A 26085-nucleotide genomic window follows, 5' to 3' on the forward strand; every position below is an offset into this window, starting at 1 on the left:
GCCTGGGGTTGTTGTGACCAAAGAGCAGCACTTGGTCTCCTTGAAGCTCATCCCTGCAATCAGCCTGTCCAGATCCCTCTGGGACTTGCTGCCCCCAGGCAGATCGACACCTCCAGCCAACTTGGTGTCATCTGTAAACTTAACTGATGGTGCACTCAGTGCTCTCATCTGGGTTGAACAGGCTGGGCCCCAGTACTGCCCTGCTGGAGAGCCACACTTGTGACCAGCTGCCAGCTGGATGTGACTCCATCCAACACCACTCTCGGCCCAGCCCTCAGCCAGTCCCTCACCCAGCAGAGAGCATACCTGTCCAGGCCTCAGGCTGCTGCTTCTCCTGGAGAATGCCATGGGAGACAGCGTCAAAGGCTTTGCTGATGTCTAGGAAACTTTATCAACAGCCTTTCTCTCATGCACCAGGAGGTCACTCGGTCACAGGAGATCAGGTTGGTCAGGCAGGACCTGCCTTTCGGGAAGCCATGCTGGCTGGACCCGATTCCCCAGTATTCTCGTGCAGCACCACGCGACTGCACTCCAATCGCTCTCTGACCTTCCCTGGCACCGACGTCAGGCTGACAGGCCTGCGGTTCCCCAGCCCTCCCTGTGGCGGTGTCGCATCAGCAGCCTGCAGCCGCCTGGCCCCCCAGCTGAGCGAGGACCGCTGGTAGAAGATGGGAAACGGCTCGGCAATCGCTTCTGCCCGCTCGCTCAGCTCCGTGCGGCGGATGCCCGCAGCCCCGGGAGCGCGGCAGCCCAGGTGGAGCAGCAGGTCGCTCACCGTTTCCTCCAGAGCCGTGGGACCTACTCCGCTCCTCATCGCCGTCCTCCAGCACTGCACGCGGCCGCTACCCGCCCTCGCTCTCACACAGCGCTACGGGAAGCGCCAGCAGCCCCGCCTTCCCCCTCCCTAACGCCGTTCCCCACGGCGTCCAACCGCGGCGCCGCCGCTCTCCGCCCGGCCCCGCCCGCAGCCCGGTCCGCACCACCGCCGGCTGCCGCGGGGGGGAACCGTAACCCCTCGCCTCCCGCAGCGCGACGGCGGCGCGGGGACCGGCGGTACCGAGCACGAAAGCGGCGCGCGGTCGCGGCGCGCGGTCGCAGCGCGGGCTGGGCTCGCGGCGCGGGGCGACGAGGTGGTTCCACCCCCGTGAGGCGGCGCGGTGGGCGCGTCCGGAGCCGCCCGGCCGGGCGGGGCGGACCCTGTGGCGGGCGGGCAGCGATGGCGGCGGCCGAGGTGGCGCGGCAGGTGAGAGCGGCTCGGCCCGGGCAGGGCCTCGGGCGACGGACGGCTCGAGCGGCGGCCCTCGGGGGTTTCGGGGCTCCCGTAGGGGGAGCGGCGGTACCGCGCAGCGCCCGTCCGTACGGCTGCGGAGGGCCCTTCCGCGGGGGGCGCGGGAACGGTGCGGGGTTCTGCAGAGTCCGCGTACAGAGAGTGTCCGACCGCACGTGTTTGTGTGTCGGTGTGTCTGTCCGTGTCGGTGTGTGCGTGCGGGCCGGGTGTCTCATTCCGCGGAGCTGTGCCCGCCCACCCCGCTGGGAGCCCCGGGGGGCTGTGCTGCGTCCGGTGCCGCACCGCGGTGCGGGGCTGGGGGAGCGGCATGCGGCCGTGCGGCCGTGCGGCAGGGCAGGGCCGTGTGCCGGCATCGCCGGGGAACGCCGCTCCCAGGAGCAGCCCCGACCCGCGGCCCTTTGGCACGGGCGTCGAGGAACGGAACCAAAGGCTGTCGGAACGGCGGTTTTTGGAAGCGCTCGCGTGATGCGGTGCGCCTGAGAGCGGGCGGTGCTCGGCCCTTCGGTGGCTGGCTGGATGCGGTCCATTGCTCCCACTCTCTTTTGCTCTTCCTTTGTGCTCGTCCTGCTGGGCTGTTAGCAGCTGAGCGACGGAAAGAAATGCAAAGTCTTTACCTGTGCTTGACGTTCGTGCATTGCGTTTGTTTCATGGAGAGCGTCATCGCTGTCTGCTGGGTAATTGCAAGAGAGAATTACGGACCCGAACATGCGAGAATGAATTGGTACGAGCGTTGCACTGCTTTGTTGTTGAATTGGAGCCAAATGCAGTCTGGGGAAGAGGATGCCACAAGGCCAACGTCAGGGGAAGGGATCCGATGCTGTTCTTGTTTAAATGCGATCTGAAAAGCTGTTGTATGGACAGGGCTGGGGACCCTCCCGGCTTCGGGATCTGCTGTTTGCCTCCTGGTGTGGGCAGCCCTGCTGCAGTGCAGGAATTCCCGGCCTGGTTCTCAGCAGAGGCAGCAGCAGCCATGCTGAGTGCTGTGGTGGGGCTTCGTGGGCGGCTATGCCTCAGGCAGGTCTCTCTGTCCTGCTCTGGAGCAACAGTGTGGGACCTCCCTGGTGCGGAAGGGTCTGGGTACTGCTCTCATGGCTGTTCATCCTGAGGGCCCTGTAAAGGTTGAGAGAACTGCAGTCTGAACCTTACGCCCTTTGTGTAAGCTGCTATTAAATGTGAGGCGCTGTTAGGCTTGGAGTACACTGTTATAGCATCTCTGCATTTCCTATATCATTCTGGTACTTCTCTGTAGGAGTTGGGTCAGTGGTGTCTGTGGCGTGGAGGAGCCTTCAGAAAAGATGTGAAAATCCTCCAGAGATGGAGAAATGAAACAACTTATTCACGAGGCCGACCTTTAGTTTTGCTCTGAGATAGCCCTGCCTGGCAGTGCAGCAAGAGCACATGCTGCTCTTTTTGTTCTTTTAATCTGATCACACTTTGCTGCTTCCTCAGCAATAACAGCCTGTTCTCCTCGGAGGTCGTTCTGCATGTGTGGGGAAAAACACAGTTATGGGCATCTTGGGGCAGTGCCGGCACTCACACTGCCTTCCCACTGCCCACCTTTGCCTTTGGTGCACAGCCAGGCCAGCTTAAAGCCAGGGGAGGTGCAAGAGCTCTTGGCCGTCCATCTGACACTCGGTAGGGCATGGGCAGCAGTGACGCCTCCAAATCTGCTTCTAGTACACAGGCTCTTGCAATGTCCTGGCCTTGCAGGCTTTGGGCTGGGGCATCTACAGCTGTGTGTGCCACATAGCTGTGTTTGACATGGTGGCTCAGCTGCTGCAACTGAAAATCATGTTTTGCAGCACTCGTTTCCTGGCCTGAGACAAATGTGAAAGGCTCTGTAACTGTGTGATAAAACCACAGGTGAGGAGAAGAGGAGTGCACAGGAAATGACTCGCGGGGTAAATGCCTCCTCCGAGCCAGAGTAGTTTAACTTTGACTGTTTATTTTTCTTTTCCATCTGGATAGCGCTTATATTTAGGGCTGTGGAGAAGATTTGTTCTTAATGAGAGCCCACACAGCCACCCACGCTTCCTGGAGAGAGCAGCGTTCAGACTGCCTTCCAGCGTGCAGGTTGAGGGCTGTGTGTTACAGATACCTGTGCTGGCTCACCATCCGCAGGAAGGATGCTGTCTGCAGGCCCTGTCCTCCTGTTTCTCCTTCAGTGGGGCAGTGCACTCCCTTCCCGGGGAGGGAACAGCCCCACACACGTTCCAGCACTGCGTTGTTGTTTGGGTGAAAGCTGCTCAGTAAGGTCTGGAGGCATAGTGCTGGTGCTGGGTGAACATCTTGGCAGGAAGAATCAGGCTGATAGACAAAATATGGCTGTGGGGAAACACAGTTACACATTGCAAGGCTGTAGATATGGTTAATGGCTGAAATCTATTTGGATTTTCACATTTGGGGGATTAAAGCTGCACCAGCAAACCAGCAATCACACAAGGACTGGTACTTTGACAGCCTGCTGGAGTAATGCACTCCCTGGAGATGTTATTCTAGCCTGAAACACTGGTGTAGTTAGCAAAGAAAAACAGCACGCTTGTCCCTACAAACAGGTTTATTTACGTTAAAGCAGGGTTTTGGAGGAATAAATTGAGAATTATACCCCTATGAACAGTTGCCTTGTGGCTGTAGTATCTCATGTGAGCCGATGATGTGCCTAAATGGCTGGAGGGGAATTTTCTACCTTTGGCTCCTAAATAGCTTATTAAGAAAAGAGCTTTTGATCTGGAGAGAGAAACACCTTTCCGGGGGCTGCAGGAGGGGAACGTGAGACAAGCACAGATCGGCAGGGTTGTGGCACTGCCTGGCCATGCAGACTTACCCCCCTTGTGCTTTCTTCAGCAGTCTCCACATCTCCTGGTGCTCATGGCCATCCTATGAATCTGAACAGGCTCGGGCTTGCAGCCTGAGGGGAGGGTACTGCTGTGTTTGGCAGCTCAAAGGCTGCATTCTGTGTTGCTGTGTGCTGCAGCAGCGAGCTGTGCAGGAGCCGTGTTTGGGCTGTTCAGATACCAGATGGAGGTACAGATTTCCTCATTGTTGCTAGCTTGTTTCTGTAATCAAAGCTGTAATGTGGATTGTAATAGGCTCATGTGAGGAGGCATCGTTAATACCTTCCTTTGCCGTGGAGATTATTTTTTGCTTTCAGCGTAAGGTGAGACTTGAGTCTCTCAATAATTACTCAGGGAACAAACGTTTGTCCACCTCTCTTTCGACCGTCATGTTTGAGCATTGAACGCTTTGCACAGTTCAATATTGTTCTGGCATGGCTACCATCTCGTATAAGGCAGATGGGGTGTTTTATGTGTGCTGTTTGGGTTTGTTTTGGAGAAGGGCAGCGTGCACAGGCAAGATTTACAGTGTATGTAAAATCTGTGCACGGACTGTGTAGTTGGCTGCACTTGGGAGGTCTGCAGGGTGTGGAGAGAGAAGTGTATTTTGCATGAGAATGACACCAATTGTGTATTTTTCCTTGCATTTCAGGGTGAAGGCTGTCGTACTGTCCCCCTTTCTGGACACGTAGGATTTGACAGTTTGCCTGACCAGCTGGTTAATAAGTCAGTTAATCATGGGTTTTGTTTCAACATCCTGTGTGTGGGTGAGTATTTCCATCTGGGGAAGTTCTGTTGCTGAAAAGGCCTCTGCAGCTGGGTGTAGCTTACAAGTAACAGAATTAACAAAGTAGCTTTGATTTTAAACTTCCAATCCCTCTGTTCTGTCTGTTCTAAATAACATGATTTACTGGTGCACTGGGAAATCCCTGCTGGCGTTATGGAGTATGGCTTTTTACCAAGCAGTGAACCATAGGAATAAAATGCCTAAAATCCCACGCTTTTATTATGATCTCTATTTGCCTGGTGTGATTCAATTTCATATTTCTAAAAGCAAAGAGGTACTCGTGCTGGAGAACTTTGTTCAGAGGTCTTGTGTGGTTAGATATTGAATTATTATTATAATTATTTTAACAAAATACCAGTCGTGTTCCTCTTAAAGCATTAAAAGCTGTTTTTTGGTGTTTTTTTTTTCCCTTCCTTTAGCACATACTTGAATTAAAATAGTGCCTGGCCACACTGTGGTGGTGTGATTGTCTGTGCTGCCATGTGTTACATGTCTCAGCTGGGGTCAGCCCCACACCACACAGAGGCTGCCTGTCCTGCTCTGTGAGAGATCTGGCACAGGGTGCCAACCTGGGACAGGGTCCTGTGTGCCCAGGGCAGGGTTAAGTCTGAGATGAGAGGAGTGAAGTGCAGAGAGAGCACTGCTAAATGGAGCTGAGAGGAAAACTTTCCCTGACAGGGACATTCCCATGAGATAATAAACTTTGCTGACAAGTAGAGGTCACTGTCAAGCTGAGTCAGTAGGTGGTTTGTACTGTACAGGAAAGAGATGTGGGCTCGTGAAACTCTCGTGTCCCAGAGCTGAAGTTTGACAGTATTTCCTTTTGCACACATGGAGCTGCTGGTTGTTTTCCTACAAGTTATAGGTGCAGCAGCTCCTGTGCTTAAAGGTTCCCCTGGATGTGTGGAAAGCAGTTGAACGCCTCTGCTTTTCTCTTCGCAGAGCAGCATTGGAATGCAGTAATTGCTTGTCCCTCTGAATAACAAAGACCTGCCAAGATCAATATGCATTAGTTATTAATGTCAATCTTTTATGAATAGTAGCCACATAGACATGGTTGAGTCTGAAATAAAGAAGAGAGTTTATTACATAGAAAAATGTAATAAACTCCCTTAGAAAAAGATTTGCAAATGTTTAGTTGACAGACACCTACTTTAAGGTGGCTTAGCAGAGCCTCTTTGAAACTGTGGTAACAAAGTTAAACTCTTAGAAAAACAAAAAAAAAGCTCCTGGAATCCATCTTTCATTTAGACTGTTGGGTCTCACTTGTGCAGCCTGAGTTTGGGGTGAAGAACTGAAAGAACATAAAGCAAATGAGGCTTGAGGCCAACAAAACAGCAAATAAGCGAACTGATGACATAGGCTGCTGAACGTGACAGAAAGGCACTTTGGTTCTCTCTGTTTTTCAGCTGTGTGTGGTGTTTGTCAGGGGAAAAATCCAGTGACAGCTTTACTCTGCGCCATGCTGGAGCTGAGCCACTGATTCCTCCAGCTCCTGCTGGAGGAGCCAAGGAAAGCTGCAAAAATGGCTCTCAGCAGAGCGTCCAGATTAGAGCAATTTTTAGCTGTTCTCCTGCTGAAAGCTGTCTCCTCTGTCAGACAGGAGCCAAAGATAGAGCAGCTGAGCAAAGCTCTCAGAAGTTAGGGGTTGTGAATGGTTTCTCTGATATTCCTCAGCACAGCCATTTTCTTCCCGAAGCCTCTGTGCTGAAATGTTCATCCGTTAGTTCAGTACAAAGGCTGGGGAAGTCTTTGATGGTTGAGACATTCTGTGCTGGATGAGATGGTGGAAAGAGATGGGAACAACGAGTTGAGGTTTTCATTTGGTAAATTTTCTCTGTTTTGGCCAGATCATAGCTGTATTAGACTAGCATCACATTATAAGCAGGAGTTTTCTCCTTCCTCCCTCCCGGAATTTGCAAGGGATTTGTTCTAAGCAGCCTACTCAGTGCCATGAGAAACCACTGTTTTGCTGTAGAAATTACCTTCTCGTTTCCCAGAGGTGTGCTACAACTTTGAGGCCTCTCACAAAGAATGATTCCTGTTTTTCTCCTTCTTTCCTTTGCATACTCAGTAGCTCCCAGACTGGACCCAATGGTTTCTGGCTTATTACTTCCCAGCATTCAGTTTGTGCTGGAATTACCACCCCAGCCAGACTATTTCACCATGCATTACGTTCAGCCCCACGCTGGGTCTCCAGAGGAGCTTGGAGATGTGGGAGCGCTCATCGGCTGGGAAAAGGAGGGCTGTGCACAGGTTTCCTCGTGCCATCTGCTCTCCAGCAGCAGCTCACTGTGGGGTGGTGAGATGGAATCTTGGAGGATGCCAAGTGATTGGTTTTGTAGTCGGTAGTGCAAGCAGCTGAGTACAGAATTTCTCCAGCTGAGGAGCCACAGGTCTGTGCAGCAGCAGTGCAGCTGGGAGGCCGCAGGGCCCTCTGTAGCTCTTCAGCATCATTTGTGGACCCGTGTTCCTGCCCCTGGCAGCCTGGCTTTGCCTCACCATTCCGCCTGTCAGATGAGAAGAACTATTTTCTGCTCTTCTTGAGAGACAGCCTTATCAGGCTGCGCTGCCTCAGGGCTCGTCCTGACAAACCTGCTACATTGGATTAGCTCCCATTTCTTCACATGAAAGGGCTGTGCGCACATAGACGTTTTCTTTAAGATGGCATTATTTGATATCTGGAGCCGTGGTTGTCAATCTGGGGAAGAGCAAATGTTGCTCTCTCTTGAAAGGACTCTGCAGGGGTTCAAACGCTCTGTGCTTTCAAACAGCTGAGTGCTCTGAGGGCTCTTGTGTGCTCCTGGAGAGTGGGCTGAGGGTGACACAACTGGGGCTCTGAAGCCTGGAGGTGGAGGGGCAGCAGGTAGCTGTTGGCTGGGGGAAAGCAGGTCGAATCACCAGACCCAAAGAGGTTCAGCTTTTGCAGCAGTGGTGTTTAGCTTGCAGGGTGCTTTGGCAGCAGTGCCTCATGTCCAGGGCTTGGCTGCCCTAAAATCTGCCCCATGCTGAGAAGGCACAATGCTACTGGGTTTCAATGGCTGCCAGAGCTTTCTGGCGCAGAGTTAACAATAAAGGTCACCATTCCTACCTTGTCTGTCCTCAGCACTTTGCCAGCCTGGAGAGCAGACTGCTGCAAGGTTGCATAATGCTTAAGTACAGTTTTGGAGATCAAATCTAAGCCTGACATCAGGCAATAATCTCCCTGCCAAGGACGTCTCTTGCTTGATTTGCATACACTGCTGCTTTTTCCATGGTAAATCTGCCTCCCTTAATCCCCATTCATCATTTCTGGTTTTTGGAGAAGATTCCAGCGCTGCTGGCTGGAGCGAGTGCAGTCGCCTTGTCCTTTTCATCAGCCCATCTGTTCCATCTGGACTCCCATCCTTCCAAGCAGCACTTGGCAGTGGTTACATCTCCCAGCCAGCAGGGAGCTGCCTCTGTTTCGGGCAGAAACTCCTGGGAGGTTCAGAAATGCTCTGTTCTGTCAGTTTGCCCTTCAGAGTAGCACTGCTCCAAGTTGCATTTCACGTGGCAGAGCACTTCATTCAGCCTGATACTGTCTCACATCATGCTCTTGGAGCCAGTGCCGTGGTTCCTGTGGCTGAGTTGTTCTTGGGCAGCGGGACGCACAGTGCAGAGCCCTCTTTGTACACGGCTGGAATGCGCATGCTGACCTGGCTGTGGCTGGGCGTTCTGCTTTCTATACATGGAGCTGTAGGTGTTTGGGTGGGAAACTGTTGCCTCTGCAGTCGTGTCTTAGCAGTTTAGAACTTCCCCTTTCAAAAGGAAAACTTCATCTTGAATTCAAAGTCACCTTTGCTGGCCCTGTGTAGCATGCAGGAGATGGGAGTATAAAGATGTACTCTATCTTCAGCATTTGCCTCCATCTCTGCTGCACTGCTGCTGCTGAAAACCAGATGTGAAATTGGTTTAAAGTAGGCAACAATTAAGAGATGGGAGATGTATCTGAATGTGTCTGTCTTGTCCTCAGGTGGATGCTTTGCATCTTAAAGGAGGAGGGAGGCAGAAATAAGGGGCAGTTTTTGGTGTATTTTGCCTGCCATTCACAGGGACCTCATGTCTTGGCTGCAGAGGGCAGTTCCCAGCCCCACTCTGTCATGCTGCACCTCTGTCATGCTGTCAGCAGCCACAGGGCTGGGTGTGGGGCTGCTGCCTGTGGGATGGAGTGCAGGGCAGGAGAGCAGCTGCCTTGTCCCCAGGAGCCCGCTGGGGATCTATGCAGCTGGCTCCCTGCTCCATCCTGCCCGCCCAGGCAGGAACCCTTGGCAGGAGCTCTGGAAATGCTGCCGCCTTCTCAAGCTGTTTAGATGTCTGTCTGGATGTGTTTTTTTGTGTGATTTTTTTTTTTTTTACATTGCTGTTTTCCTGGAATCCCTGAGAAAGGCCTGGTGAGGTCATGCAGGCTTTCTCATGTTAACTCTTGAAATCCTTACCCAAACCACAGCAGTGCTCCATGCTTTGTGCACCCACTGGTGGAAAGTGGTACCCTTACATCCCAAATAGGGTGGGATTGCAGAAACTCACGCTGCTGGTGCTGACTCTTCTCCCCCTGGGGCTGTAGACAGGTCAGTGTGAGGAGCCACCGAGTTTGCACCTAGCACAGTGTGGCACTGGCTGCTGGCTGGCTCCCCAGGCGCCTTTGCAGCTCAAGGTGTCTGTTGACTTTCTTGCTGCCTTCTGGAAACTGATATTCAGTCCAGGCAGTCAGATGGTGTGCAGTTCCCAGGGCAGTGGAGTTTTGCGCTACCCTGTGCTTCAGCCTCGGGCTGGAGAAGTCTCCTCTCGGGCCAACAGAGAGGAATTTGCCTGCTTGCAGGGGTGAGGCACAGGGATTTGGATGGAGGAGGAAGGGGAGGAGCTTCCCCTTATTGAATTGGGCATTTCATGCAACTTTGGATCTATTGCAGAGCTTGAAGTCTACGAAAACGAGCAGCTCTTTTCTTCTGAGTGAAGTAGGAAAATATTGATGGTTTTGTTGGATGTAAGACTTAGGGAAGGAGGGAAGGCTGCTTCAATGAGACGCAGCCCCCTGGTGGGCCTGGAGCAGTGGGTGGGGTTCAGCTGCCTGCTGAAGTTACACCAAAAGCCAGAAGAGCAGCTCTGAAATCATGGTTTCCCCAAAGCACAGTGGTCCTCCCAGGGCAGCAGGGCAGCCTGCTGATAGGTGTAGTACAAAGGCAGATCCTGCGGACTTGGAGGGCTGGCTCTGCTGTCAGTGTGGCAAGGGAGGCCGCCCTGTGGAATGAGCGCAATGAGGTTTGTTTTGTTCTCCATGGGATGTATCTAAAACAAATTTAAGACTGGTCTCTCAGATTTGTCTGTTCACGCCAGATAAGGAAACAGCTCTCTGTTGATAGATGGAATCCAAATAACAGTTCAGTGCTGCAAAGCTTTTAGAAGCAGATTTTTGAGTGTAAGTTGCACAGCCCCTAGGTGTATGGAAATGAGATATAAGAGAAAATGCCCCTCCCCGGGCTAGAAGGCTGTCCCCCAACTCAGCATATTGTGGGTACAAGAAACCAACTGCACAGCTTGCTGTAGGGTAGGAACCGACTCAGTGTTTCTGTACTGAAGCAAGCTATTTTAGTGACTGCTAATTACAGAAATACTAACCTGGAGCATCTGTTTTAAGAAGAGGCCATGGGCCCCATTTCTCCCTTCCTCTCCTTGCCTACTGATGAAAGCAGCATCTTCTTTAGTGCATTAATGGGTATCTGCAGGATTTGAGTGATGCTTTCCCCCTTGCCTTTTCAACTCTTTCTTTTCATCTCTCTTTTCTTGTGATATTAATGGCCATTAGGCTGTGAAATGTAATTTGCCCAGAATACAGACCTCCCATTGTACATGCCTTTCTGCTTGCCAGACAATCCCTTTGGAGCATGAGCTCTGCTTTCATCTGCTACAGTTTCACCCTTGTTAGTGTTTGAATTAACAGGGTTTACTGAAAGGGCAAGCCATGTTAATATTCAACAAAACATTTTTTCTCTCTTTTTGTCCAATAGGGGAAACTGGCCTTGGTAAGTCCACTCTCATGGACACGCTTTTCAACACCAAATTTGAAGGTGACCCAGCATCTCACTCACAGCCTGGGGTCCAGCTGAAATCCAGTACCTATGACCTGCAAGAGAGCAACGTCAACCTCAAACTGACTATTGTAAGCACAGTGGGCTTTGGGGATCAAATCAACAAAGAGGACAGGTAAGTGAAAGGCAGAGATGCTGTAGCATGACCCTGTTTACTCATGCAGGCTTTCCTTTTGTATCCTAGTTGGGCCAGACTCTGCTCTCCTCTTTCCTTCTTACAAGTTGCCCATGTCATCTTTTGGGGATGGGACAGGGAGAAAAGAGGAGAGAGGCTGTGGTGTGTCATCACTGCTGCAGCTATCAGAGCAGCTTTTGTTACGCTGTCAGAACAATATCTGGCCCGCTGGTAGCCTTCTGCCCAAGTTCATCTGGTGGGGATTGCTGAAATGCTGCAGGGCATTTCTGTGCTCTTTGCCTTGTGCTGTACTGAATGCAAACTTGCAACCAAACATCTGGTGTGGACCAGTGACTGGTTTAATGGCCACTTCTGGCAGGCCACTCTTCCATCTCGCCTGTGGAAGCATGATGAGTAATCATTGAAATGTAATCTGGGGAAGTATCTCTGGCAGCTCATGTCCCAGCAGGACCAGAGCATGGTGGTGAAGGAGTGTGTAATTCCACCAGGTCCTCTCTAATGTCCATCTTCACAGAGGCATTGTGATGGAGTTTGCTTTGTTGTGGGTCTGTTGGATTCTCATTTTAGTTTTAAGATGCACTGATGTTCTTTGCATTGCAAGTCTGACAAGCTCTGTATTTCAGATGGACTTGGAAAGGAAGTTGCAGGGTTTTTCTGCCTTAGAACACCGGGCAAAGGTAGTAGTGAATGGAGATGCATCTTTCACCTGTAGGAATTGGGACTGTGAGAGCAGCAAGCCATTCGTTCCCTGGGTGCAAGCGAGAGTTACACACTGCTGCCAATGAGTCTGCTTTACCCTTCCTTTGAAAAGCATCTCTCCCTCTCACATTTTGAAGTATGAGGCCACTTTCTCTGGAGATTAGTCTGTAGTAACCCACAGCCTCTGTAGCCCCTGTTAGTAGTGTTTCTCCTCTCTGCTGAAGTCTGATGCAAGACCACATCTTGTTGTCAGTGGTGCAACATTTATATTTCTTATGGGTGAGGAGGAGGGGAGATTGAGAGACTTGGTCCTGGGAAGTGAATAGCTAAGCAGTAGCTCTTTTTTAAAAAGCTAGCAATGGAGTAGGGCTGGTTAACCTCTGTGAGATGTAAAAATCTTTTTCCTTTTGTCAAAGCTACAAGCCCATTGTTGAGTTCATTGATGCTCAGTTTGAAGCCTACTTGCAAGAAGAACTGAAGATAAAGAGGGTCTTGCATAATTACCATGACACCCGGATCCACGCTTGCTTGTACTTCATTGCTCCGACAGGCCACTCACTGAAATCCTTGGACCTGGTAACAATGAAGAAGCTTGACAGCAAGGTAGGCAATTTTAACTGTTACTGTGCAGGTCACCGTGTACATGATGGAAATGCTGCTGCTTTTCCAGGGCTTGTCTCTCCACCTGCATAGCCCTTATGCTATGGCCCCGTTGGCAGATGCATCTGTTAGACTTACTGAGTGCTTTTAAGTTTTTGTAAGTTGTACTACAGACTTGGAAAAACTACCTGGAGCCAACCTTAGGACTTACCTCTCTGTTTCTCTCTAGGTCAACATTATTCCGATAATTGCCAAATCTGATGCCATTTCCAAAAGTGAGCTGACCAAGTTTAAAATCAAGATCACAAGTGAACTGGTCAGTAACGGGGTTCAGATCTACCAGTTCCCAACAGATGATGAATCAGTGGCAGAGATAAATGGAACAATGAATGTAAGTGACTCTGCTTCCTGCTCTCTCAGAACAGGTCTGTCACTGTAGGGGTGGTGGCCTATATTGGAATGTTCCTTAATTCCACTTTCCCTTTTATTTTGTCTCCTAAGAACAGAGGATCACGTTTTTGTAGTGTCATCCTATGCTAGCAGAGCCTTGAGGAAGGCTACTGGCTCTCTGGCAGGCTTTTCTAGTCAGAAAGCAGATGGAGTTTAACCCCTTCTTTGTCTTAATGCATAAGTGTTGAGGTTCGTGCAGGGAATTGGACAGATGGTGAAGTCTGGCCATGCTGGGCATGGCCAGTCCTGTGTTGTGAATAATCAGATGAATATTATCTGTCTGCAGCAGTGAGCAGACTGTCTGTAGTCTCTGTTCTATGCTCTGCATTTTTCACACTAAACAGCCTTGTTATCCTTGATGGGTGTTTCCTCTCCCAGTGGCCTCTCTCTTTTCCAAATGTCTGCTTTTGGTCACTCTCAGAGTAGGAAGAGAAAACATATATGATGCTGTTGTAGGCATTCTGGGTTGTATCAACTGATGCACAGAGAGATCAGCTCTTTAAATCCTCTGTTAAACTGATGCAAATCATGATCACCAGGTGTTACAGTTGAAAAGATTGATGCAGTGGAAGGGCAACATAGGACTGTAACAGCAAAGGGACCAGCATGGATAGGATGGTATTTCAAAGAGCAAGTAAAGATGCTCACCCATCTCTGAAGATCTGGGCTTGCAGGAAAGACTCCACAGTGGAGGGATCTCCAACCAGAGATCCTTCCCCTGTGGCAGTCAGCCCTTAAATGGGGTCTAAGAGGGGTGCAGCCAGGCTCCATCCCTTTCTGTCACACAGCTGAATTGCCTTCTCCTGTGCTCCCAGGGCTGACCCAGTCCTTTCCCCAGGTGATCAATCAGTCATTCTGGCTGTGATCATACACCAGATTTATGGGGACGAGACAGGCTAGAACCTGAATGAAGTCAAGGCTCTTTTGCAGACCTGCAAAACTTGTATCTAGATATTAATTTTACAGAAAACAAATCTACTCATGCTGCAGGTCAGGAGATGTGTTTGTGGAGGGACTGAGAGCAGTAAAAGAGCTAGGATGGAATGCATGAGGTCTGTAACTTAAACTGCCAGTTTTAATCACGCTTGAAATTGAACAGCAAACTTCAATTTTTGTCAGCTGCCCTCACCTTTGGGTTTGTTCTTTTCTACAGAAAGCTTCATTGTCTTTGTCTGTTACAGATTAATGTCTTTGAAAGGTTATAAATGCTCAAGTTGTGCTTCTTGCTGAGCAGCAAACATTCTAGATCAGCTACCTCTTCTTTTTTTTCTTTTAATGCAGGGAAAATTGAGACTGATCTCTTGATTAGTTAATGTTTTGCTTATGACCTGCTTTGATTATCTTTACTATGACAAGTAAAATTAGGTTTTAAAATATGCAAACTCATTACTTAATATGCATTCTAGGTTATTATACTGATGCATAAGGAATTCTTTTCAGAGTATTTTGCGTTCAGAGTTGACTTAGTAAACAAAGAGGAAACAGCCTGATGTGACAGAAATGAAGATACAAAATCTGTGCCATTCTGATCAGAAGAAGTATTTAGCCAGGAGCAGAGGTGTCAAGTGCAGTATTTAGACACCAGTCGGATTAAACAAATCTTCAGAACAAGATGCCTGATTTTGCTTGAAATCAATTTGGTCTTTTTGAGCACCTCACTGTGTGTGTGTTTACAAGAGATGTAGAGAGCACTTGAAAATACTCTCCAAAATGCTTTGGATCTCCTCCCATCCAGGTTTTATTCTTAAATCATAATACAAAAAGCAATCTCTGCTATTCTTTCAGCTCCCAGCTGGCTTTTCCATTTTGAATGAATTCATTTAATTACTGCAGAATATATTCTCCCTACACCTGGTAGTTAAATGAAGCCATGTGCAACTATATGAGCTGTCTGCTCCTCATGGTGGGAGCTAGAACTTACTTTTAGAAAAGGAAATCACCAGCACTTTCTGCCTAGCAAAAACAGCAGCTGAACAGTTGGTACTGATAGGTGAACCCCTAGCAGAATAGGCCTAGCTCTGTGCTGACACTCATCCTTCCATGTGCTGGCGTGTCAACACGATTGTAAAAGTAACTGTGTGAAGGGTGCCTCAGGAGGCTGTGGTGCTCAGGGCCTCCTCACAGCCCAGAACAGCCCCTCCAGACTGACCACTAAGCCCCACTTGTACTGCTGTGTCCCTGGTGAGAGAGTTGTGAGGCCAGGCAATAAAAGCTGAAGAGCCCATCTTTGAGAGTGCTTGCAGGCAGCTTTGCTATTTGACTGCAGGAGTCACACTCTGAAAGTAGAAGACACCCTGAAATCTTTTTCTTGTCCTGTTAATCACTTCTCTGTTATTTCAGATCACCTGTGAAATTAAAACTTCTCTACTTCTGTAAACAATCTGGGGTCACTGATCTTCCATACATTGGCAACCTGAGGCACTTTAATTGCCCAGAACCAAGTACAGTTTAAAGGCTCCAGCTAACAAATGTCTCTGCACAGAACTCAGCAGAAGGGTTGAGTGCATGGAGCTGGCAGCTTTATTTTTAAGTACTGAAACCTTGCAGTCGACTTCTCTGCAGCTTGGAGGAAGGCTGTATGGTTCCCAGGAGCAAGCAGAGGTGGGGAGAGACCTCACGTATTGCACAGCAGACAAATGCAGCAAAGATAGCAGAGATGGGGTTTTCTTGCCTGAGTTTGGGGAATGAGGGGTGAGCTCTGCTGAGGTGTTGGGAGCAGTTCTATTCCAACCTGGCTGAATTTGTACTGGGAAAGTCTCTTAACCTCTCTACAGAACGGGAGAAGAACCTTCTTTACATAGAAGTGACTATTCTGTGTTTCTGGGTCACAACAAGCAAATTCCTCCTTGTAGCTAAGCATCAGGTACTGGAAACAGCTGTCTCTTATGGAGTGTGGCCTGGCTTAAAGAGAGTAGAGAGACACAGTCGAGTTAGTGGTACCAGCTGTGCTCTGCTCTCTTCAGGGTCCCTTCTTGTGACTATGATCCCTCGATTCAGCCTCCTTTGCCCTCTTGCTGTACAGCCATCAGTATCACAAGGACTTTATAAGCCATCAACATGCCTTTGGATTTTTCAGAACCTGAGAAAAGATGCTGTTTTGATAAAGGAGCAGTGAGGGTGAGCCCCAGCACATGCTATGGGCAGCACCAGCTGGTATCAGTACTGGGTAGGCTCACTGCAGCTCAGCAAATGTAGGGTCCTTCCCAGCTCAGCCAGCAGCAGACCTCAACAGCAGACCTGAACAGTGGATGCAGAAGCTGATAAAGTGCAGGGACGAAGCAAGCAGGGAGAAAACCTGTTAATCTGTGTAGAAGGAGAGACTTCAGTTTCCTGATTGGATAGAGCAAGTTATCTTGTGTTCTGGTATGAGCCGAGGGAGTGGGAGGGGGATTAAAAAAAAAGGCTTGTTTATTGCTTCTGTGCTTGTGCAGATGTTCTCCTCAGCCACCGCAAGCCCCTGGGACAGCGCCGCAGGCAGAGCCGCACAGCGTTGTGTTCCAGCTGTCACTCTGATGCTAGTTTTGCACTGGCTCATCTCACCTGAGACCCTGTGGCTGGGAGGATCAGCCAGGTAGAGGACATAGAGTGGTAGCACTAACAAGGTTTCCACAAAGGACCTTCCCTTCTCCTCCTTGTCTTGGGCTAGTGGCCAGTGATTAGACTCCCTGAGATTAGCGTGTGTGTAATGAGTGTCTTGCACAGTGTCTGTGCTAATCTCTGTGTGCTATCCAGTCAGCCAGAGCTGAGAGGCGCTAACAAAGGTTGTATTAAATGTGTTCCAGGCCCACTTGCCGTTTGCAGTGATTGGGAGCACGGAGGAGTTGAAAATAGGAAACAAAATGATGAAAGCTCGTCAGTACCCTTGGGGCACAGTGCAGGGTGAGTCAAGACGTGAAAATTTCATGACATGAATGGTGACATTTCCACCAGGAGGCGGTGGACTCGCTCTTGTAAGAGGAGCAGGGACCTGCTGGACTTTAATTTCTCTTGGAGGTTTTCCTTTGTGTCCTTGTAATAGTAAATCCTTGTGTCAGGACAATAGCAGCAGTGTCCTCTGTTCAGAAGGGCTGTTAAATCTATTGGAGGAGCGGCCCAGCAGGGAATGTGAGAAGAGACCTTTGTTTCTACCCGTTTCTTACCTTTAATGTCTTCTTACAGTGGAGAACGAAGCTCACTGTGATTTTGTGAAGCTGCGGGAGATGCTGATCCGTGTGAACATGGAAGACCTTCGTGAGCAGACCCACACACGGCACTACGAGCTGTACCGGAGGTGTAAACTGGAAGAGATGGGTTTCAAGGACACCGATCCAGACAGCAAGCCCTTCAGGTGGGACCCCTGGAGTAGGAAGGAGAGCTTGAGGGAGGAAGCATCGCTGGATGCACTGAGTGTTTGTGTGTGTCCTCGGGAGAGCATATAAAGAACCAATGTGGCAAGAAAACCTGCCTGGTCAGATAAATCTAGACTTCAGCAAAGGTGTTGGCTGAGGGGGAGGAGGTGAAAGCACAGAGAGCATGTGCAGGACTGACTGAAATGGCAGACGTAACAGTGTCAGTGCTGCAGGGATACTGAGGTGCCCATCTGAACGAGTGTTTGTTGCCAGCTGGTCTCTCTGAATTGCCCAACATTCAGCATATAGGGAAAGTACAACAGCTTACATACCTCGGAAATGATTGGATAAAGTGACTTTGAGCATAGATGGGTGGGTGGTAGGAAAGCAGTATTCATGGTGAAAGCCTGATTTGAGAGACTTGGGGAAAGTAGAGTTTGTCTTCAGTTGTATCACGGGGCTTTTCTTTCTCTTTAGCTTACAAGAAACTTATGAGGCCAAAAGAAATGAGTTTCTGGGTGAACTGCAAAAAAAGGAAGAGGCAATGAGGCAAATGTTTGTCCAGAGGGTCAAGGAAAAAGAAGCAGAGCTGAAGGAAGCTGAAAAAGAGGTGAGCAGTACAGTACTTGTCTCTTTGTGGTTATGCATGATACACTTCCAAGTAGGCAGCTGCTGCCACACACACTTCCTGCAGTGTGGTTTAAGTTTAGTTTATTAAAGTTAGTTTATTAAGAACTAACAAACAAACAAACAAAAACAACTAAAGTTTAATGTGGTACATTAATGTACTTGTCCTGTAAGGTTGCCTTGTGCAGCTTAGTGTGCCATGAAAGTGCCGTATACTTTGATTCTGACTGACAGCTTTGGCATGCCAAAATTCAAGGAGAGAAACGGAACCCCTGATACAAGCTTGTAATATAAAAATTATACCCATACAACTTTCTTAGAGCTGGGGAGGGGCATGAAAACCCACTACTGCATTTTAAAAGAAATAAGGCCAACAACTCTGTTAAGAAAATGAAGCGGATTGATTATTTATTTATTAGTGATTATACTCTCCCAGTCCTCTGCTGTTAGTCTGTGCACTGGTTCCTCACTAGAATAGTGCTTGTTGTGCAGGATGCTTTGGAAGAAGACTTTTCCTGCCCTTTGTCTATGCGTTGTTGGTCAGGGTGCAAGAAACAATGTAAAGTCCAACAGAGATTTGTGGGCTGAGATCTCATGAGAATCCTCTGCCTTTCTTCTGTGAACAGAGTGGCTGGTAGAGTTCACCTCTCTTTTCTCTCTAGCTCCATGAAAAGTTTGATCGTCTGAAGAAATTACATCAGGATGAAAAAAAGAAGCTGGAGGATAAGAAGAAATCTTTGGATGATGAAGTTAATGCATTTAAACAAAGGAAGACAGCAGCTGAATTGCTCCAATCTCAGGCTCAGCAGGCTGGAGGATCACAAACTCTTAAGAGAGATAAGGAAAGAAAAAAGTAAGTTATTAACCTGATGGTATTTGCTGCTCTTTTAATATTTTCTGGGTATTCATATCTCCTTCCCAACCTAGCCAGTCCTTATCAGGGGAAGGTCTGCAGACAGATACAATCCCTAGTAAGTCTGAGTGGTAGCTGGATGTATTTTAGCTCCACGTGTCATCCTCAGGAGCAGGGAGCACAGTACCAGCCTCCCTTTCTGGTTGCTGACAGCATGGAAGAGAATGAACTTGGTTCAGTTTGCTGGGATTCCCTGCCCTTCCTTTGGTCTGTCAGTGTCTCTAAGGAAGTAGGAGGTTAGGTGTGGTTAGCAGGAGTATCCTGCTACCTAGAGAGGAGTGTGTCCTATTTTAGGGTCTTGAATAGATTTAGAAAAAGCTTTGGAAATTGTTCAGGGAACATAATAGTATTGAATTCTTGAATCTGCAAAGAGTAAGTCTCTGAAAGCAGTAGTAGTCTCTAAAGCCTTATACCAAAATTTGACCTTCCCAGAAGCAGTGAGAGATAATGCACAGGTTTAGAAGGGTTCCCCATGCAAGGGAATGGCGTGACAGGATCTGCAGCCCCTTGTCAGTGTCTCATGCTCTGGGATATCTTAATGTTCTGTGGTTCCTCAATAGCAACCCAGCTGTGCAGCTGATTTACCTAGCAATGAGAAGTGGTACATAATCTGAAACGGAGGGCTGTCCCACTTTAGCATGTGTACAAAGAGCAGCGTGCAGATAGATGAGTGTCTGTTTTTTATACCACTGTTGTATCATCCCCTCTCTGCACATTCATGAAGCAAATCCATAGTAGATCCTGCCTGTACAAGGCAGTTTTAGTACATGGGGAACTGCTGTTAATATAAAGAATATGGCACATGCCCAGATAGCTGAGAGGACTGCTTGTCAGGAAAAATAACCCTTAACTGTTATACTTGGAATCAAGTGAGACAGGAGAGGAAAGACCCAACAACCAGAATCAGATCCTGTTTTAGTCATTTTAGTTTTGAGCTGGAACTGCTACAGTGTCAACATTCTTTTGCAATGAGCAATTAGTGCTCCTGCCCTTTTCTCACTTGTCCATTCCTTTTTCCAGTGCGTATTTTGATTTGCCTTTTTGAATTGCCTTCAGGGGTTTTTAATGTGCTTTTGTACTGAGGAGCCTGAGACTAACTGGGCCAGACTTTTCTCCCCAGCCTTTGGGAGGAGTACACAGCTGTGTTTTTTTCATGCTTACAGCTCTCAGATGTCTGCATGCTGAGGACTGCAGACTTCTGAGCTGAGATTAGTCCAGGTCAGGAATGCCCAGAAGGGAGATGACATGCCCTGTACTATGAGCACTCAGTAGCTGTGGTCCAAGTCACATACTTGTTCCTAGAAGCAGTTCTGGTCTCAGAAGCACTCCTGACATGAAACATACTCCTATGAAAATGCACTGGTACCATCCTTGTTGATTAATGCTGGGGCAGGGTGAACTCTGTGCAAGTGGTAGATCAGTGCTTGATTCAGGCTTGGGAAGAAATTAGGTTGTCTCCCCCTCCTCCTGGAAAGCAACAGTGTTAAAAATGGCAGAGCTTTCTTCACTCTAACCTCTCCAGTTGCCCTTAATGGTTCATTTTTATGTTTAGATCATAAATCTCTATAACAATCCATGAATTTCACAAGCCAGTAGCTTAACTGTGTCTTGTTCAATAGTGGCTGGCAGTACAGTAGTCTTTTTCTTTCACAGATTACTCTTTTTGACCAAAGCTCAGTAGTTTGCACTAATCATGGCTTGGTTTCTTTTTATTATTTTTACATCATCATCATCATTAGCTCTTACATGTATGCTGTTTTACAGTTAACTGCTGTTTGGCTGCATGGTGCATGAGGCACGTTGTCCTGGTAAGCGTCATTAACATATATAGACCTCACAGTGGGATCAGTTACAGTTCCTGAAAAAGCAGACCCTATGCAACTCCCGAAGCCTCTAAGTGTTATCATCTCTGTCTTACTCTGCTTTCACCTTTACTGTATGGGCTTTTCACTCTGTTTCTATAGAAAGCTGTAGAACAAGGATGCCATGAAGCGTGTCTTCAAAAATGTGGCAGAGTAAAATGCAGATGGAATCAATATCTGGACATTAAATGTGGAAAGATAAGGATTAGGCCCTCTTCCTTATAAATGTTTCCAGCAGTTTGCTGTCTCTATCTTTCTGACTCCCTCAGAAATAAATGAGATTCTTAATCACATAGGCCATGTCGATACTATGGCAACAATTGCTATGGAGATGTGATGATGGAGCCCAGCTAGCCTGAAAATCTCTTTCCTTCCTTCTCCTTCCTTTGCTCCCACCCCTTCAAGTCACAGGGTTAGCTTGGTTGCAGTGCAGGATACAAACTAGTTTCTATTTCCTCCACTCCCAACAGATGGTAAAGTCTGCCCAAACTAGAGTTTTCATTTATCCTAAAGCACCAGAGAAAGAGTGTGTGAGTACTGTCGATTGACTGTAGTTGATTTGCTAAAATCATGAGAGATGTGGAGTGTTCAGCAGATAACGGAAAGCTCTGAACATAGACTAAGACACTTTATGACATTTTCAGTGCTCCAGCGGGCTGCCCTGTGGATGGATATTCACTTGTAGCAGGCGCATGTCTGGGAGTCATGCCAAGTGTGTGTGGTTTGGGTAACGCTAGTGGAAGGAGAGGGCTGTGCTCAAGCTGTGGCCAGAAAGCCTGCCAGAGCGCTTTGCCTCCGATTGAGGCCAGCATCTGAGTCTCTGATGAGTTTTGCCAGGGCACAGAGGTTGCCACTGAAGCAGAGCTCTGTCAGCAGGGTCCCACTGTGAGTCTGTCCAGAGTGTCTTTGTCTCCACATTAGTAGGGATATGAAATGACTAGATAGTCATTGGCAGGCTTGTCGAACAGAGAAGGGTGTCTGAAAGGGTTTACAAACGTAGCCATAAATAAGCATCTGCAGTGGGAAGTGCAAAGTGAAGGCTAATTTAAATAAAGATGTCTAAGAAATGCACCTGCCTGGCAGGAAAGCATCATTATTAGCTAAACTGCTAATGACAGTGGGTTACTTACAGCTGTGCTGAGTGTTTTTAAATGAGCCTTTTTAATTTGCTGTTGATTCTCTGGTGAGAGGAGAGGGAAAGCTTTTAAGGGAATGTCTTGCTTCTTGACAGAGCAACAGTATCTGTTACCCAGTATGAGGACAACAGCATCCCCAGCCTGAGCACAGGTTTCCCTGAGGTGGGATATGTTGGAGCAGCAGCGTTTAATTATAAAACATCCTGACAACTCAGCTTCTAGGCCAGCTTTCCCTGCACACAAACCTAGGATTCACGTTTTCTATCAGACAGAATCCTAACTATCTTGTGGTCTGCCCTCAAGTGGGGAACAGCTGATTAGCCAATTCCATACCTCTTATCTCCACCAAGAGAAGTTGAAAAGCGAGTACACGTTATGCTGTCAGTGAGAGGTGTTTGAGTTCAATTTCAATGGGGCAGAAGAGCTTCAGAAGTGTCCTGCACTGCTGTCGTCTTGAGCAGTCTGGTAGAATGAATGCCTCTGCTGCCAGCGTAACTGTAATACAATGAAAAGACCAATTCTGTGCCTTCCAGGGTGTGAATGTGGATAAATAAACTCAAAGAACATCAGTGTTCATTCTGGTGCTGAGTATGAAAGCACAGCTAAAGTGCAGTTGAGAGTGAACATTACTGATTTCTGTTGGGATTGGATTGCTTTTGGCAGCCCGTGTAACTGTACACTGTTGTGTGTTAGGCTTGGAATCAAATAAAGATCTTTGTTTCCGCTATACAAACGCAGACAGTGCCTTTTTCAATGGGCATTTGTCCTAGTTGAATTAAATATGTATACATGGTACTTTTTCAGAATTCAGAATAATACTCTCAATATTGATCCATACAGTATTGCAGGCCCCAGTGTTTTGCAAGGATATAAATAAGTCACCACTGAGGAGTTCTGTAGCTTGCAAAAACTGTGAAAGGATTGTTTTAGAGAAGCAATGTGGTTCATCCCACTGCTGAGTGTGTGTGTGTGTGTCTGCATAAAGCATGTTTTGTAGTCAAATTAAACTTTATTAACACATAGCAACATTTCCTGTTTGTGTGTGTGTGTGTGTTAGGAAGCATATTTGTGTTTTTTTTGTTGGTGGTTTTTTTTTCATTAATCCATAAAACCATTAATCTGCCTTTTTCTTTCATTTTCAGTTCGGGTTTCCTGTAGAACCTTTCCCTTCGCACCAGAAGCGAATGCCCCCACATTCGGTTAACACGCAGCCATGCCATTGTGCCTGTTTGCTCACCTTTACTCATTGCTCCCTTCCTGTGCTCACCAGTCTGTTCTAAGCCACAGTCCGCACCCTTGGCTGTTCTGGGTTACAGTTGTTTCTGTGAAGAACTCAGCAACAGCCTCTGTGGAACTGGCAAGAGATGCTTGTGGCTGATAACTCCCCCTCTGGTCCATAGCAGCTGCCAGGCGCTTGTAGCATCACCACTTCTCAGTTACCAGCTTTTTGTCTCTCCCCTGCGTGTTGTGCCAGGCTGCATGGTGGCAGCAGCTGCTCAGCCGCGTGCTTTTCGTGCCACCAGGGGTCGACTGCAAACGCAACGCGGTGCGGTGGTGTCCAGAGATGGGCTGCCCTCTCACTTTTTAGTTTGCAGTAGCTAACCTGTCATTGCCCTGCTGCGCTGTCATGTGCAAATCAAATCATCTGAAAGGACTTTTTGCCAAACTTTACGTCCTCGCAGGCGTGACGGCCTGAATCCAATCCTCAGTTCCCAAGCCTGGGGGATTTTTCAGACTTGGATCCATGGTTTGCAACTAAGTGTTCTCTGAATGCTGCAGGGGTCACGAAGGATCTCCTGCCTTGTCTTCTTCTCAGTGTGCTGGGCTGGATGCACATCCTGGATCCAATCTCAGGGAAAGCTGGTCACCTTGCTGTACACACCAGTGCCTGTGAAGAAAGATGATGATGTTTCTTTGCCTTTCTTCTCAGTGATTCCAAAAATTTTTCAGTTTAATGCAAAAAGTATCACCTTTAATTTTATTTTTTTTTTTACATCTGTTTAGAAGAGTGCAGATGTTGGCAAGTTGCTTCTTATATTTTCTATTCAACAAAAGCCTTGTTCTAATGCAAGATTTGCACTAAAAGAGAAGGTGTTTGCTCTTTGGGGCCAGGAGTTCACCCAGTGGCCGAGTGCGGCTGCAGTTTGCCTGCAGGTGTCTTTGCTGTGTATTTCTGGATGAGTTGTTTGTTTGTTTTTTAAATAAAGCCTTCATCAGACAGTGAATTCTGGTTAACATTTACTTCTTTTGTTTTTCTTTTTTTGTTTTCTTTGCCCTTCTTTTACAGTAACCCATGGCTCTGTACTGAGTAATTATCCCTGAATACAATGGGCTGGAATGGACCTTCATTTACTTGTTAAATCACAGGGTCTAATAAAACGTGACAGCATTTCAGCTGTAACCTTTCCATGGTGTTACTCTTGCTCTCTGCTATACTCTTGTTATGAACTTGTCTTACTATGTACTGGTGGTTATTGCTTTATTAAATAATATAAAATGAGTCCTAACGAGTTTGGGACACTGCAGCTTTAATTTCTCTCTCTCTTTTTTTTTAATCCATACAGTTAATAGCCTCCCCCTTTCTCTCAGTCCCTCTCTATCCAGAAAACGTAAAAATAAGTTCTGTGAGATGAGTTATTTTTGCTGGCAAAATAACAACACGGTTTAAGTGTATTTATTGGTGACGTTAAGATGACACCACCACCTTTGATTATCAAATAGTCAAGAGATTAGAAAGTTTTCTTCATACTTGGGGCCATTTTCATGACATCATTTATCCTTTACTATTTTTATTTCTGGATAATGCCATGTAAAGACTGGCATTTAACGGGCGTTTCCATTTCAGTCTTGCTAGTTGTGATCCTCCAGTTGCACTGTGTGCAGGCAGGGGGAATCCACCTGTCCTGAAACATCAGGGTGTGTGCTGTTGGAACTGCAACAAAAACCCTCCAAACCCAGAGGTTTTTGAAAGTTAAGCAGGTGTCAGAGCTAGCCAGGATAGGTAATGCAAGCCACTGCTGAGGATTTTTCTAGGAATGTGTTGTTTGGGATGGTGCTAAAACCTCACAGGCTTCATTTTGTGTTAGCAGGCTGGCTGCTCATGCTAACAGGCTGCAGCCCGGCCTTTCGCTTTGGGGCAATCAAGGCAGCTAGAACTCTTGATTGCAATGCGTTGTCTCAGTTTTGCTATGAATACAGTTTTATTTCCTGTACAACTTGTGTTGGTTTTTTTTTCTTTTAAAGCAAGTTAAACTAATTTGAGTGGTTTGCTTCATTCTTTACTATTGAGTGCCCCCTTCCAAAACCAGTCAGAGGTTTCAAGATTATCTTTTAAAAGAAGCATTTAATGCAGGTTTTTTTCTTTAACCCATACTGCAAGTTACTGGTTGTTCTTCCTGACCATTTGCCTTACTAGAATGCAATTAAAAGTATTTTAAAAGAAAAAAAGTGTTTTACTTGTGTGATTTCCATGAAGGTGCCATGAGATACATGACCTCACGGAAGGAGGTTCCGCTCTCCTGTCAGCTGTTTTCATGTTGCATCTCTTTTCTCTGCTTTTTGAATGTCTTTCTCTTTTTTGCTAATCTTCTGTTGTTTTTTTTTCTCTTTTTTCCCCTTTCTCTCTCTGTAGCTTTTTTTAATCTGTCTTCGCCAGCTGCACGGGGTCTGAGGGAGAAGATTGCCACTTCTAGAAGAGGTTAGGGGTCCTCTGGCTGGGGCGGGGGGGACAAATTTCAGTGTTAGTGTCGGGGTAAGAAGCTCTGTACTGACTTGCATGGTATCTAAATGAGGTGTCCTGTGATCTGTGTGACAGGATAGCGGGGGGCTGGTGGGTTACCCGCGGGTTTGGAGAACACAGATGTGATGTTTGGACTAATGATGTAGCTAATACATTTTCAAATACTGTTAGGAGCATTTTTTTTTTCTTCCTAATTATGTCTTTAATAATATAAATGTTGCGGGCTTCCACGGGGCTTGGAGCTGGGGGGTATTTTCAATCCGCTGTCGTTGGGTCGGTTTGGGGAACTGTGCAAATCTAAAGGAACGTGAAACACGGTGCGACGTGAGATGGTGGCAGCGACAAAGTATTTAATTTTAACAGAGAAATAAAGTCACAGCTGTGTGTTTTCACTGGTGTCCGTGCCCTTTCTGCCCAGCAGCCTTGCTCCCACGTGGGCAGTGGGGTTATCTCACAGCACCGCTGTGAGGCGGTAAGGCCCGTTTCGAACAGCAACGACGGCAGCCCGCGCTGTGCTGCGCTCTGCCGTCGCGCGGGGTAAGCTGCCCGCTGCCCGGCTGCCCGCCGCCCGCTGCCCAA

General features: G+C 47.8%; 1 protein-coding gene across 4 annotated transcripts; it reads left to right on the top strand.

Annotated features, from left to right (window-relative positions):
* Positions 1 to 1114: 1114 nt before the first annotated feature.
* On the top strand, positions 1115 to 25898 carry SEPTIN6 (septin 6). Of its 4 annotated transcripts, XM_048959800.1 has the most exons (11): positions 1115 to 1243; positions 4775 to 4889; positions 10936 to 11131; positions 12268 to 12454; positions 12681 to 12842; positions 16684 to 16780; positions 17060 to 17228; positions 17707 to 17839; positions 18519 to 18709; positions 20534 to 20577; positions 22910 to 24048. In XM_048959800.1, the coding sequence occupies exons 1-10, from the start codon at positions 1217 to 1219 to the stop codon at positions 20535 to 20537; spliced, it is 1281 nt and encodes a 426-aa protein (XP_048815757.1). In that variant the 5' UTR covers positions 1115 to 1216; the 3' UTR covers positions 20538 to 20577; positions 22910 to 24048. The 4 variants fall into 4 exon arrangements, with proteins under 4 accessions (XP_048815757.1, XP_048815756.1, XP_048815754.1 ...); XM_048959799.1 differs by lacking the exons at positions 20534 to 20577; positions 22910 to 24048 and adding an exon at positions 25399 to 25898; XM_048959797.1 differs by lacking the exons at positions 20534 to 20577; positions 22910 to 24048 and adding an exon at positions 24055 to 24299.
* Positions 25899 to 26085: the final 187 nt, after the last annotated feature.

This window comes from Lagopus muta, chromosome 13 (assembly GCF_023343835.1).
Source record: "Lagopus muta isolate bLagMut1 chromosome 13, bLagMut1 primary, whole genome shotgun sequence".
NCBI lineage: Eukaryota > Metazoa > Chordata > Aves > Galliformes > Phasianidae > Lagopus > Lagopus muta.